The 14,711-nt window shown below is 34.2% G+C and overlaps 2 protein-coding genes across 2 annotated transcripts in view; both read right to left on the bottom strand.

Annotated features, from left to right (window-relative positions):
• Positions 1 to 4,942, bottom strand: part of LOC106110204 — a 6,951-nt gene extending 2,009 nt beyond the window's left edge. The window contains exons 1-3 of the mRNA XM_013291936.1: positions 4,739 to 4,942; positions 2,239 to 2,481; positions 6 to 277 (exon numbers count right to left, since the gene is read on the bottom strand). Coding sequence (XP_013147390.1) covers positions 6 to 277; positions 2,239 to 2,481; positions 4,739 to 4,745 — 522 coding nt within the window. The 5' untranslated portion in view covers positions 4,746 to 4,942. The remainder of the gene's footprint in view (positions 1 to 5; positions 278 to 2,238; positions 2,482 to 4,738) is intronic.
• A 6,949-nt stretch (positions 4,943 to 11,891) lies between these two features.
• The window catches only part of LOC106110239 (laminin subunit alpha), a 28,800-nt gene continuing 25,980 nt past the window's right edge, over positions 11,892 to 14,711 (bottom strand). The window contains exons 58-62 of the mRNA XM_013291983.1: positions 14,509 to 14,681; positions 13,482 to 13,721; positions 12,889 to 13,050; positions 12,516 to 12,747; positions 11,892 to 12,366 (exon numbers count right to left, since the gene is read on the bottom strand). Of these exons, the coding sequence (XP_013147437.1) occupies positions 12,104 to 12,366; positions 12,516 to 12,747; positions 12,889 to 13,050; positions 13,482 to 13,721; positions 14,509 to 14,681 (1,070 nt within the window). The 3' untranslated portion in view covers positions 11,892 to 12,103. The remainder of the gene's footprint in view (positions 12,367 to 12,515; positions 12,748 to 12,888; positions 13,051 to 13,481; positions 13,722 to 14,508; positions 14,682 to 14,711) is intronic.

Below are 14,711 nucleotides of genomic sequence, written 5' to 3'. Positions count from 1 at the left end.
CATACGGCTTCTGCGCAGCATGCATCTCCGGTGTTAAATGCAACTCCTGCGGCAAATGCATCTCCTGCGCCGTATGGAGGAGGAGGTACTCTGCCAAATGCGTCTTCAACGTCATATTCAGCTCCTCTGCCATATGCAGGTCTTGCGCCATAAGCACCTCCGGCTCCAAATGCACCTCTTGCGCCATGTGCACTTCCTGATCTCCGTTGCCTTCCTTGCGGTCCTTGAAGGCGACCATTAAAATCATCCTCTCTCAGCCCAGGCATGTAGTTTCCAGCTGCAAAAGATACTTTTATTTATGTTAACTCATATCAAAATGCATTGTTTAACTAAGCTCTATTAATTATTTTTTGATTTATAAAGAAACAAGCACTTAATAATCAAGTATAGGATATGAGAGTTTTGTAATTGTGTACTTTTACCGACCAATTGATTTCGTTTAGCGAATTCAACCCTGTGCTTAAATAATAAATAATAGTTATCATAAATGAATATGATTAAGTTTGGATGGATTTGTAATATATCATTTCTGTCGTGTAAGCTTTACGAATTCGCTTGAATGATATCAGACACTGTTACGAACTTATCAGCAGGTGGTTCTGCTAACGCTGAATCAGCTCTCTCGCATTATTGTTCCATTGGTATGGTAGTTACCGGGAATATGACTCAGAATGCCAACTTACAAGACTACAAACATAGATTATATTGACAATTACTTATATAAATTGAATGATTAGGATTGCAACAGAATTTAAATGTATTCTTTCTTAACACTCAATGACGATTCCTATGATCTATTACGACCTCTAGTCGCGGTTATTAAAAATTATTTATGACGAGCTGTCGCCTGCAAACTTCGTTAGCGCCTTTTTTTTAAAGTCATCTATTACATTCCCGCGTGTATCCACCTTCTACCAGCTACCTTCTGTTCAAAGACCTGTCCAAATTGGTTCACCCGTTCTAGAGATAGCGGTCCGATCGCCATTTTGAAAGCGCGGAATTAGAAAAAAATGTAGTCTATATGACCGTCTATGTCAGCTACCCTCCAGGGAAAGTCCGATCGAAATCCGTCTAGCCGTTTCGGAAATTACCCGGAACAAACGCGGCTTGCGGACAGACAGACAGACAGATAGACAAACAAAAATTTTTTAAATGCGTTTTCAGCAACGCAAATACATAATCTTCCCGAAATTTGGAATTTTTTTTTGATGTTACAAACAGATACTCCAAATTTATTATATGTATAGATAGAAGATATAGATTACTAGCTTTCACCAGTGACTCCGTCCGTGTGGTTTTAAAATAAACAAAACCAAGTACCCTATGTGTTCTTCCGGACTATCAGTTTAGCAGTTTAGGCTACAAATTCATACAAACGTCCTTCCATCCATCTAAACTTTTACATTTATAATATTAGTATGAATTACAATACGTTGAATACGTGTTTAAATATAAAAAGTAGGTACGCGCGCGGCCCTAAAACGAGTTAAATATAATTTAACCTTATTATACGTTTGTCCATTATTTCCAAAGTATCGTCTCAGAAAATAATTCGTCATCAAAGATAACAAACGTTTCCAGTAATATTAAAGTTGTATCATAAAAGCTTAACTATGGTAAATAAATCAAAGTCCAGCGCCATGTTTTTTCAATTTATTGACCAGTTGAAAGTAGGTTGTAACGCACGCGCTAGAATATTAAATCGCTCTAGGTATAAAAGTAGGTCTAGGACGTCGAAGCAGGACGCTCCGGGACCTGGAAGCGCAACGCGCAAGCGTCGAGAACCGCAGCTTGTGTTGTACATGGATAGATCAATTGATCGGGTGGGTGCGAGCTCAGAGTACTTATACGAATATGTACTTGTATATTGAAATGCGTTCTCGCTATAAAAAAAAAAAACAAGGTTCTTAAAAATATACGTCTTAAACTTTATATAGCTATGGATACCTACGTACTAAACAAACTTATTTATTTTTAAACATTGTATGTAAACTATAATGGAGAAAAATATGTTTAATGATGGAAAAGAATATGACCGATAACATGACAAAACAAAAATGGAACAACAACATCTTTGTTAAGATCAAGGTTGTCTGTAAGGTTTGGAGGTCACATACTCGTATAAAGTGAGTTTTGTTTACGCACGTATTAATACATTGCCATTTAAACCCCCTTGTGCGCAGTTGTCGCACGCAAACATAATATATTCATATGACATCAAGTTTTATAAAAACTTACCGTTGTAGAACGTTGCACGACGCACAGGAGCCCTAGCCGGGTGGTAGTTCTCCCGGCCCTCGTAGAAGACGTCTCCACGTAATCCGTTCCTGGGGTTGACGGGGCGCAGTGGTATCGGTCTACGCACGCGATGGTAGTTGGAGCCATTGCGATCGCGGTCCAGCGACGCAGCCGCACCGGACCAGCGGCTGTTATGGCCGTGGCTGCGACTACGATGCCGCTCGTTATGCATCCTACCGCGGTCTGCAACAAAATGTAACTTTAAGAAAAAATATACATGGAACCGGGCCGTCACGTATTTTCGAATCAAAACGTATCATATATTTGCACTTTTTGAAATAATAACACTTTAAACGACAACAATGATTATTTATGTAACATACTTCAGCCAATGAAAGGGTCGATAAATATTTTGCTCCCAATTATGAAAAAGCGTCGAACGTTCTGCCGTGCTCTTCTGTGAATGCAACTGGCGCGCCGGGAGCGGGGATTGTGCGCAGCTCGATAACCAATAAATGTACACCAACTATTAATATTGCTTTATAGCAGTGTCGGGCTCGGGAGGGATTCATTTTATTTAATAATGCGCATTTATTGTCAAAATTGTAAACAAGTCGTGTTAACTTTATTTCTTACAATAAAAACATATCGTCATCGATCATGAGAGATATATGTATAGTTTTGTATAGGTTTTTCGACAGTTGAATCCCGCCAATAGATGTCTCTTGTCTCGTATTGACTAGATTCTAGATCTAGACTCTAGGCTAAGTTATGGTTCTTGAGAATATTTGAATGTTGGGATTCGAACCCATGTCTACTGACCGAATGTCCGTAAAGTACTACTAATATCAGGCCATTGGCGCATCAATCTTGAGTCTGTTGTTTACTTTAAGTCTGTTTGAGTTTCATTTCTTCATTAAATATTCAGATGTCATTGCATCTTTAAGTTTCCTAAGTTTAAGTTCTATACATCATTTGTTTAAATCAAAACAACGGAATAAAATTGCCGTGAGCAGCAATTACACAAAGGACCTTTCTCGTCCCTCGACAGATTACATCTCTAATCTCCATCGCTCAGTTATTTCATTACGGGCACTCTTCAAATCGGAATGCAGTAAATTTTTCATATTGTTTTCCAGTAAAAATGGCGACAATCATAATATGTCAGTGTACATAGTATTCCGTACGTCCTTCCTCAAAACTCATTAAATGTGAAAAAGTTATTTAAATGCGACTGCATTTTAATGCATGTGTGAAAATTAAAATTTCCAGAGGATACGCCTTACATTCCAATTCATTATTAAGTTAATAATAAAAAAATATTAAAGTTTAACTTTGACCTCTTCGATAGTTTTTTTATTTTGTACGTTCTAATGAATTTAATTATAAATCCATAGCGAGGGATAAAGTATTTAAGTCGTAGATGAGTCTTGGAATGTGAGAACGGATTTTAAGATACTGAAGCAAACTTTTCAGTTTATTTATCGATGCATGTAAAAATTTTTTTAAGAACTAAGTCCATAGGAAAGATAAAAATAACTTTGAATTCAAAGAATATTTATGGGTAAGCGCGGAGTCAATTTTTCATGTAGAGCTTGTTTATGGATTACCAAAGGATGTGACGAGCAGTCATGATTATATAAAACGATGTTTTGCTTTTCACGGTCGCAATCACACTTGTGGCTCCTGCATTATTTATGTGTGTTGCATCGCGTGATCATATTGCGCGTTACCGCTTTTTCCATATTTACCGCCTTTATATTGCATACTTCTGTCTTCCATGCATTTTAGTTTAAGATATTTTTTTTATTCTTCAAATAACAGCCAGATTGTTGTTACATCTAAAAACCTTACTTAATATTTGATGGCACCTAAATCGATAAAATAAAAACAAAGATAATTTTCGATAAAGGCTAATTTCATCATAGTATGTCTTGCAATTTAATGTACTTTAATAAAAGATGATGAAATGTTTTTAAATAAAAAATAGTTGAACTTTGCCCTTTAAGCTTCGTAAAGGGTGCAAATGCACCGACATTTCCTTTGTTGTTGCAAGCGCCGCGGCGGCGTACTGAGCCTGATGCGTATTGATCCGTCCCAGTTTCCAGTACATCTTATTCAACAACCTATATACAGCATACATAGTTGTAAATTCGTCAAAAAACGCTTTGAATATTATTTTAAAGCGAATTACAGACATAAAAATACTGTTTTGTTTTTTCTTCAATCATACGTCGATACTGAAAATACAAAAAAAAAACAAACAGTGCTGAAAAAAAAGATATACTTACCCATATTCGAAGTAAGTCCTCAGTAATCGTAAAAAAGTATTCCGAATTACTTAGCTATACTGTATCTCTTTGTTGTACTTGAATACTAAACTAACATATTGTTATTGAAATTTTCTAGAAAAATATGTATTTTGGGTTTTCTTAGGTTTGAGTTAGTAAATAATAGTTGAAATATAGTATACTGAGGACTTAATACGAATTTAACTTACCACTCATTCTCTCAGCTCGCGAAGGCTTGTATCAGTTTTCTCTTTTAAGTCCCTTTTCCGATTGCACAAATTTAACACGAATCACTGCGAAATATCGCACCGCATTTGTTATAAACTAACAACGGGAAATCTGAATAAATTACATGGGCGTTCCGATGTAAGCGACTGAAACGACTGTAAATTTCAACAGACAATACCGAACTGCTCCCAGGTATTGACCAGGTCACGTTTTAGGGCGCCTAAGTACTAGATTCTGTTTGAGAACCCCTTGCAATCGGCGCGCATGCGTCCCGGTCCGGAGCTGCATTGATTTGTGGCGGACTGCCTTTTTTTTAAGCAGACCGATTTCACATGTTATGCTTCATATGAATATGTTGTAATGCTTGTTATGTTGAATTATATTGAATATTATAAGTTAGCCTCAGAAGTCTAGTTGTATGTTATTCTTTTGTTTATGAAGTTGTATATTTTTTATGATTTTCTATATCGAGTGGAAAAATCGATAAACGCGAATAATGTTGCAAGTTTGAAAGCTGAAATATATTTTTCAATGGTCTGTACATATTAACAAAAAGTTACTGACAGTATTTGTAATTTGAATTTTAAAAGTATTTCGGATTTTGTCTTATTGTAATAATACTAATTCTGTTCAATATTGGGAATTAATTTTTAAAGGGTGACATAAAACAGCAAAAATAAGTATCTGATGGAATAAATTTCACAACCACAACTTATTATGGTAATGTTTGTTTTTCGTGTAGATTTCCACTGCTTAAACACATTTATAAAAACGTGACCTTCCTTTTGTTTCTTCAAAGAGAATAAGCGATCACGTTGTTGGGTATCGCCAGTAGTAATTCAAGATTTTAGTACAAATTGATGTTCATGTAACTTTTGTAAAACTCCAATTTAAGATTTCAGAAGTATTGAAACATTTTTACAATAATTAGTTTATCTTCAGATTTCTTTAAATATTTCGCTTTTTAATGTTTGGTTACATATTTACAATATTAGGCGTCTCCAAATTATTTTATTTATTCTGTTCTTTTAAAACTAAAATTATGGATAGATGACATGCAAAATTCAAAACTTACTTCACTGAAAATGTTGTCTATGGTGCATTGAAGTTTTCTTTGTCTTTAGAATTTTTCAGTTAAAGTTCAAGTAAAAACTTGAAAAATGGTATTATAGGAATACATTAATATAAGACAGTAAAAATCTCAATAGTTTCTTTTAACGAACTTTTTTTTATATATTTGACTGAAAACATTTTTATTCAATTGTTTAGCCTGGCAATGTCAACTCATCTACACTGCGTTAAAATGAACCATCGAAGCAACATACTGTATTTATGTTCCAACATTACGCTTAGATTTCAACTGTCCTCAATAAAACGAAGTACCAATATAAATAATAGCTAAAACCAAAATATTTATAATTGATTAATTTCACATTTCAACGATTCATGTATATTAAATTAGGCAATTATGTATATAAAAATAAAATACTTAATTAGTATAAACATTTATTTTATCATAAAAATGTTTTATCAAATAAGCGTTTGAGGGCAACTAAATGGAGCGTAATACAATCATAACTGAATATCATAAAGTAAAGTTAAGTAAACTAAAGCATACTCACTAATACATAACAAATGCAGTGTTTCTTATAGTACTAGGTATCTTAAGAAATTATTTTTTGTATTTTTCATTTAAAAAAATATAGGATTTTGTTTACTTAGGTAATCTATTTTATTTAATATGAAACAAAAGAAATGCATATCTTAATTATAACTATATGTTATATTTGATTAACATCTCACAAGCACAATATTTCGTAGCAGCCTCGTAGCGTTAGGAACTTAGCAAATTGAAGAACAATATTTAACAATGAAAAGAACTGTATAAAATTATTTGTAGGTGTAAATCAACTAATTAAAAGTAAAAATATAATAAATTTAAGTATGTATAAAACGGTCTGTTTAAATATTAACTATTTTAATTCATCTTGTAAAAATAACTGTTTAATAAACATAGACATAAACTGTATATAAACAATACCTTGACAACATTATTTGGTGTATAAAAATATCAACATTAAAACGTTGAAAATTATATTGTAAATGAAATATACTCCCTGTATATGAACCATTAACATCTAACTTTTATTGTTGTTGGTACGACGACGTCCATAATTACTATTGTAGAAAATATGTGTTCTTTTTTTCTTCTTGTACGAATCTTTGGTTTCAGCATCGCCTTCAGTTGCCCAGCTGCAATTGTATAGAGATAGGTGTAAGATTATCTGCATAATTGTTATTATTGCTTTTTGTGTCAAAGAAACTACTCTCACTTTTAGAAGTAATTCGAAATTGTTGCAATAATTTTGTTGAAAACTTACTCGCGATTCAGGATTTGGTGTTGAGTAGGCATCGTTTGCTTATTGCCATTATGATTGTTGCCTTCAATGTTGATTGTGCCACCATCTTGCCTTGGCATAGGACCATAATCATGCGTTGGCATAGGAACATAATCTTGCGTTGGCATAGGTCCATAGTCATGCCTTGGCATAAGACCATAGTTCTGCCTTGTCATGGGACCATAATCTTGCGTTGGCATAGGACCATAATCTTGCCTTGGCATAAAACGATAGTCTTGTTTTGGCATAGAATCATAATCTTGCCTTGGAATATATCCATAGTCTTGCTTTGGCATAGAACCGTAACCTTGCCTTAGCATAGGACCATTTCGTTGCGTTGGTATAAGACCATAGTCTTGCCTTGGCATAAAACGATAGTCTTGTTTAGGCATAGAACTATAGTCCTTCCTTGGCATCGGACCATTGCCTTGCGTTGGCATAGGACCATAGTCTGGCCTTGGTATAGAACCATAGTCTTGTTTTGGCACAGAGCCATAATCTTGTCTTGGCACAAGACCATTGTTTTGTCTTGGCATGGAACCATAGTCTTGATTTGGCATAGAAACATAATCTTGCCTTGGCATGGTACCATTGTCTTGCCTTGGCACCTGACTATAGCCTTGCCTGGGAGTAGGACCATAGCCGTGTGGAACTTGCCCTGGCAAAACATCTATTGCCCTCCTAGAGAAACCGTCTATTGCTTGCGTTGAATTTGCAATGGCGCCGTATGCTAAAATAAAAACCACACCACATATTATTAATTCATGAAATTAAAAAGCTCTTACAGGATGGGTTAATTGCTGTTTATAAGAAACATATGTAGATATCTATAAAATTATGTCAAACCCTTGCGACAATTATATATAAAGAAACCTTGACTTTTAACACCTGTTATACAAAAGTACCAAGTTAGTAAAACAACAACTGCGAATCCAGTAACAGGAAATCTTACATAAATTATTGTGATGTCGCGTTATCCGGAGCATTTAATTTGGACTTGAGGTACACATTTAAATCAACAAGCACATTAAATTTAAACTTGTTTTTTCTACCTGCCACGAAACATTTTATATCCTTAAAACAAAATATTCTCAAAAAAACAATACACTAAATAGTAAGAAAATAATTCCTTGAAAATAGTAAACCTCCCTTATTGCAGCTGTTATGTCTATATTGTAAAATTACTACTATTTATTTGGATGAGGATTCATCTATACTAATATTACAAAGAGGAAAGATTTGTATTTTTGTATGTACGAGTATTGAATGAAATAACTTTAAAACTACTGGGCCGATTTTAAAAATTCTTCCATCATCAGAAAGGTAATTTATCTGTGAGTAACGTAATTTGAAGTTTGGAATCTTACATCGGTACATTTCTGTTATTACGTAGATTACTATTAAGTAATACTTTTGGTAATAGGTTGAACATAAGTACCAAATAAGAATAAAAGCGTTTTAAACGAAGTCGATTGCATTTAGTTGACGGTTTTTGCGAAACGGTTATTGTTCGACAATCTTAAGATATCATTTTTATGTAAGTCTTATATAGTTTAGGCTATGTAAGCCAAGAAAGCAAACTTTTTCACAAGTTGGTAATTTTTTCTGCGACTCGTAATTTTGTTTTTATGATATCTCCTAAACTATTGATTGGAATGATCTAATTCCAGGGCATTTATAAAATACGTTAAATTGTCTTGATGATGGACAAATTTATTTAGATAAGGATTCATACCAAACACGAGAAATAGCGTTGGAAGTGGGGTAGATATTTCGATCGATATTTTAATGAAAAAGTTAAACTTAAATTTAGCAAATTTAAAAGAATACAATTCTTCCATACATCATTTTAATGTAAGTCTTATAGTTTATGCTGCTTAAGCAAAGAAAGCAAAAAAGACCCCAAATTTCGTCCCGCCATTTTGAGCTAAACTATTTAACTAAGTCGTAGTCTTTGACCCCAAAATTCAAACAAAAAAATGGGTCACACCTGCAAGCACTACCTTCCGGATTAAAAAAAAATCAAAATCAGTCCACTAGCGGCGTAATAATGCTGTAACATACATAAAAAAATACACGGACGAATTGTGTACCTCTTTCTTTTGGGAAGTCGATCAAAAATATCAATGAGCGACAAAGCAATGAAGCTTTACTTATAGGTGAAATTTTAACTCAATTCACTTTTTCACATTTTAGGATAAAGGATATTTTTGAAGGATAAACTTGAACTACAGAATAATAAGATCAAAGAAATGTTTAGCATACCTTCTGGAAATGGTCGTGGAATAATAACATTTTGATTTGTATTGTTATTAAAACCTTGAATAGCTTTTCCGTTTACGTAGCGCTGAAGGTTCCATGTGTATAAATGACTCTGTTCGAGGCTTACGAAAAGATTAGGAAGACCATCTACTGGTAATGGTGTCCACGCGGTCGTATTTTTGTTATAAACTTGATCTACGTTAGATATGGTACTTCCGTAACGGTTGTTTTGTTGGCTAGGTACGATTCCTACAGGGTAATATTGCTGATGTGCCTCAGATGTAGGTAGATAAGCCCTCTGGGTTTGATTAAACGGTGTAAAAATTTGACCGGAGCTAGCAAGGGTCGATCTTGTGAAAAAACGTTGTCTATTCTCCATTTGTTGTATTGATTGGTATGTTCTGACTAAGTCCATATTTGTATAAATTTGTCCGGAACTATTTGGATTTGAAGACGGGCGACCTGTCCCGATTGGCGCTAATTTCGCTGATGATCGATTGCTTCCGTTTTGAATAAATTTTCGAGGCAGATTCATTTGATTTTCACTATGTTCTTCTATTCTGGACGTAGTTTGTTTGGAAAAGAGTGAGTAAAGTGGGAATTCTTCAAGTTCATGGTTATTTTGTAATGAATAATTCATATTTCCAAGCTCGCACTGCGCACGATTCTGAAGTTATTCGGATGTTTGTGAGTCAGTCCTGTAAAGAACAAACAGATTAGTAAGTTTTTGCAGAATGTTTTTGTAGATTGTATTATTTCATTCCATTTCATTATGAATGTGCAGTTGAAAAACGAAAATTGAAATTATACGTCTGAAGTGCTCATTATATTTGAGGGACGAGACACAATTCTAAATGTCTTTATTGACTCTAGTAAGTATTATTATTAACACTTACCTTTATTACATTTAACAAAACGACAATGAAATTAAAAGAACCTAAAATGATAAGCAGCTCTAACGTAACAGAGAGCGCATTACTAAGCTACACGTCTACTGGACAGCTGCATCAGCATAAAGTTTTGCGCCGTTTGTTTTGCATACCTACGAGTATACGAGTATGATAGAGTTCTGTAAGATGACCTGAGCTATAAACAAGCTGACTAGAAATAAGAATGACTAGAAATAAGACACGAAATTATGTCGCAAATGTATCTTCATACATTACCTATTTTTACAATAAGAATATAATTTAACTTGAATCTTATTTGAGTTATTGTAATTAGTAGGTTTTATTTAAAAGCTGTAAATAATAGTCAAGAAAAGTAAGTTCAAAAAAAATTTATTTAACATTGCTCACATTTAAAAATGATATATCATTTAGTAAAAACCTATAACAATATACCCATAAGGATTACTTACACCTTAATTTTACAAATCATTTTTTTTTAGGTACGTTGTTTTACTGCGCATTTGTACTGAGCCTTCAAACTTAATCATATAACACCTTTAGTTAAAACAACATTCTCGTAAACACCGACATTAATTATTTAAGACAATAACAATGCATTATCTATATAATTACCTCTTGACAGCGCAGACTTTTTATAATAACGAACTGCTGTTGACACACGTCGCAGGAGATGTATTGGAGGTAAGTACGGGTCATACCTGTGAGAATGTGACCCAGTGAAGTTCGAACAAATCACTTGCACATGATTGGATTATTAGAATGTGGGCGGTCGTAACTTGTCGGATAATCGCATAACACTCTGGTCGTGTTCTTAATGTTATTCGTAGCTTCTAATTCAAACGTATTAAAAATTTAAATTGCACATGACGCATTAGAAGTACATATAGATAAGAAAATGGCGCCTGGGGAAGTTTTCTTTTTTTTATCGAAATTAAGTACATCGTTATCGTTACTTCTTATTTATTGTAGTAAATTTATAATCATGTACGAATATTTGTTTCTTATGTTTACATTTTGCACTCATTTCAGATGTTGATGATGGAGACAAAAGTAAATAACTTAAAAGTTATTAAATACGTCACTTCTACTTTAACACTTATAATGAGCACCTCTATACATTTAAAATTATTTTAATTTTAATAGGAAAATCAAATATGGAATGAGATAATGGGGGACTATAAAAATGGAGACCACTGTTTAGTAGAACCGAGAGGCGTCCTCCCACCAGGAACACCGAGTACTTAGTGTGGATGGAAGTCGTCACATGCGTGTATATGATCCAGTAGTGGACACAGGCTGATGATGTCAATTGATAAATTGAATAGGAATTATCTAAGTCTTCTTTAGTTTTGCGATTGCCATCGAACTCTATTTTGTGCGTTTCTTTCTTTGATAATTTTATTATCATATAATTTGTGACTATGAAAATTAAACCGGTAATAATACATTGATCTCATTAATACTACACATGGCGTCGCCAGCAATAATGACGTCTATATTTAGATATCTTTTCCATTTGATATCTGATTTTGGTCATTTATCGTAGTAAATAAAACACTGAATAGAATGTGAGAATAGATAATTTTAATAGAGTGAAAAAAAAATACAATTTTATACAGTTGAGGTTTAAGATTGGATATATTATACTGTTAAACATTCAGATCGTTACATTAACGTATTTTGTCACTTAATGCAGAGTATTAAGAATCTAATTGGTAATTTAATGTGATCTAGCAAAAAATAATACATTTAGGTTTAGAGATGGTTTGAAGAGTTAATCAGTTGGGCAGACACCAACATGGGTATTACGGCCGGCAGCAGTCAGAGGTATTTGTACTGGTGTTTCCCTGATGACGATGTTCCTAATGCAACCAGTGAAGCCACGTCGGGACCGAACTCCACGAACTTTTGAAATGGGCCGCTCGTGTCCGCCGATGTATAGCGCTGATCTAGTGTCTGTGGATCCAGACTGACCTAGACCAGCGTCTGAGAAGTGTCCGTCTACACCAACGGAAACCACGTGCCGAGATTTGACAGCTGGAATGAAATTGTTGATATCAATATTTATGAAAGACATTTACTTGATGTTATCAAAACATCTTTTGCATTTAAATTAATATGATATGAATAGAACATGACGGCAGGATGGAAATTATGAGTAGTATGAGATTTTTAAGTATATTTACCATGAATTTTGTGCCAATTTCCATCGCAAAGTGTAAACTTGTTGCCAAGTTTGTAACTGGCATGGAAGGGACCCTTTCCATTCTCAACATTGGCAATAACCTCATTCTCCAATAGCTCTAGGATCATAAAGTCTCTCTTGCCATGTACACTCAGCAGCAATCCCGTGGAATTCCGTGGCTTCACTTCCATTGAGATGGAAATCTCAAAGCCAACTTTGAAGTTTTCAAGCAACTGGAATTTTAAAAAGGTTAGTTTGTTCTTTAATATAAATGTCATATTTTACGACTAACAACATAAAAATTTAAACAATCTAAAGGAAATATTAAAATTTTAATTAAATATGTTATTTATGTAATTTTAATTTTTACTCACCTTCAAGTAGTTACTGTGAACATTATTAGATGGCCCGAAGTAAACTCCAGGTTCTATGTTGTCAGTGCAACGCAACGAGTTGACACGATACATAACATCAGTGACATACTGACCATTCATCATTAGTCCCTTTAGGCATCCCTTGAATGGCTGATAGAAGTCCTGCGCATAAAACAAATGAATTCATTTACATTTACATACATACAGCCTTTTCTTAAGAGGAAAAGTGGATTTGACAGTGGAGGAGACGCATAGGAAGGGGAATTGTCTTCTTTAGGTGCGTCTCCTCCTCCGTCAATGAAGGGTAGGCAACGCATCTACAATTGTGGATGTTTATGGGCAGCGGTTGCTTTCCATTTCAGTGGATTCAGTTGGCCACTTGCTTGTTTGCCACCTTTTATTATTTAAAAAAAAAACAACAAGGTAAACAATCAAATTTGCATTGAATACATTTTAGTTGTCAGGGTAGGACTTTGGATAGCATTAGCTAGCAGTATGAATAACTGTATAATAAGACTAATTGTTGATATATCTGTCTTGTGTTCTTTTGAAGCATATTTTATGGTTATTGAGAATAACAAAAAAATGCGTACCATTAGATTCTGGCGGATACCAGAAGACAAATTACCAAGACCTCCATAATAGAATGGAGGTGTTAAAATTGCTGGTGATATGCATGTAACACTGGCTTCCCCAATGCGCTCTGAATCAACTGTTAGTTTTCCATGACCTTCCTTTCTGACTACAGTCACTGTATGCCATTCTGTTCCATTATACATTTGTGTGGATTGTACAAAAGCAGTTTCTCCACCGCAATTGAATGTGAAGTGAAGCTAGAAATAAATATATTTACACATTAAATGGCGTGCTTCAAAATAAATTAAGCTTTTCCACGATTTTTAGCGATAAACATAGCATTAAATCGGATAAAATTACTCAAGTTAGAAAAAATAATTATATTTTACTTTGTGTATTCATAGGTTGAACTATGCGTTTTACTTTCACCCATAGCGTCTTTCGATATTTTGTGCTGCTTGTAAGTCCCCATGTATGATTATTGTCTATTTCTTGTGATTTTCATAGTGAATTTGAAATAAACACAAATTGATTACTAATTCCGTTTTGTAAACAAACGTTTCGAACTAATTTTCTTTGAGACAACCGCCGTTTTTACTTAATTTATAATACGAATAAAGTCAAGTCAAACAAAGTTAATTAAAACCAATCAATTTTGTGGTTTAGTCCTACAAAAAGCTTAGTTTCGTTGTTTAATAACTTTCAAAATAAAGTTCGCCCTGTAAAGACTGTTGTGACAAACGAAAATATGTCATCGTGACATTGATGGTTTGACAGCGTCATATTCTGACCAATGAGAGATTGGGTAAATGTTACCATGTAAACATACTAAAAAAGTCTAGAAAAATCTTATTTGTATTCCAAAAAGTTCTTGAGAGCCCCCCGAGAATGTCAAAAACTGTCATAATCTTCTTGTCGAACTGATCTAGCATCACAATGTGGTACGCTCTAATCAATCACTGACCTAGGTTACATATGCCCTAAACACGATCAAGTTGGTTTTCAGAATTTAAGTTCTAGCTTTACTAACTTATTAATATATACCTTTGCATCCCTCATATACAACGCAAGGAACTGGCCAGGAGCCTTATCCGCTTCGGCGTAGAAAATAAGGCCGCCGTGCTGGTCGAACGTACGGAAGGTGATTGTGAAGTCGAACCCTTCCAATTGGCGGCCTGGCAACTTGGAGTATTCTATGCGACTGTCATTGCGAGTGCCTGCAATTGAAATTATACTTTAAATAAAAT

Source organism: Papilio polytes, unplaced genomic scaffold (assembly GCF_000836215.1).
Source record: "Papilio polytes unplaced genomic scaffold, Ppol_1.0 DF820711.1, whole genome shotgun sequence".
NCBI classification, from domain to species: Eukaryota; Metazoa; Arthropoda; class Insecta; order Lepidoptera; family Papilionidae; genus Papilio; species Papilio polytes.
The sequence above is the reverse complement of the archived record's forward strand: the minus strand, read 5'-3'. Positions and strand labels throughout refer to the sequence as shown.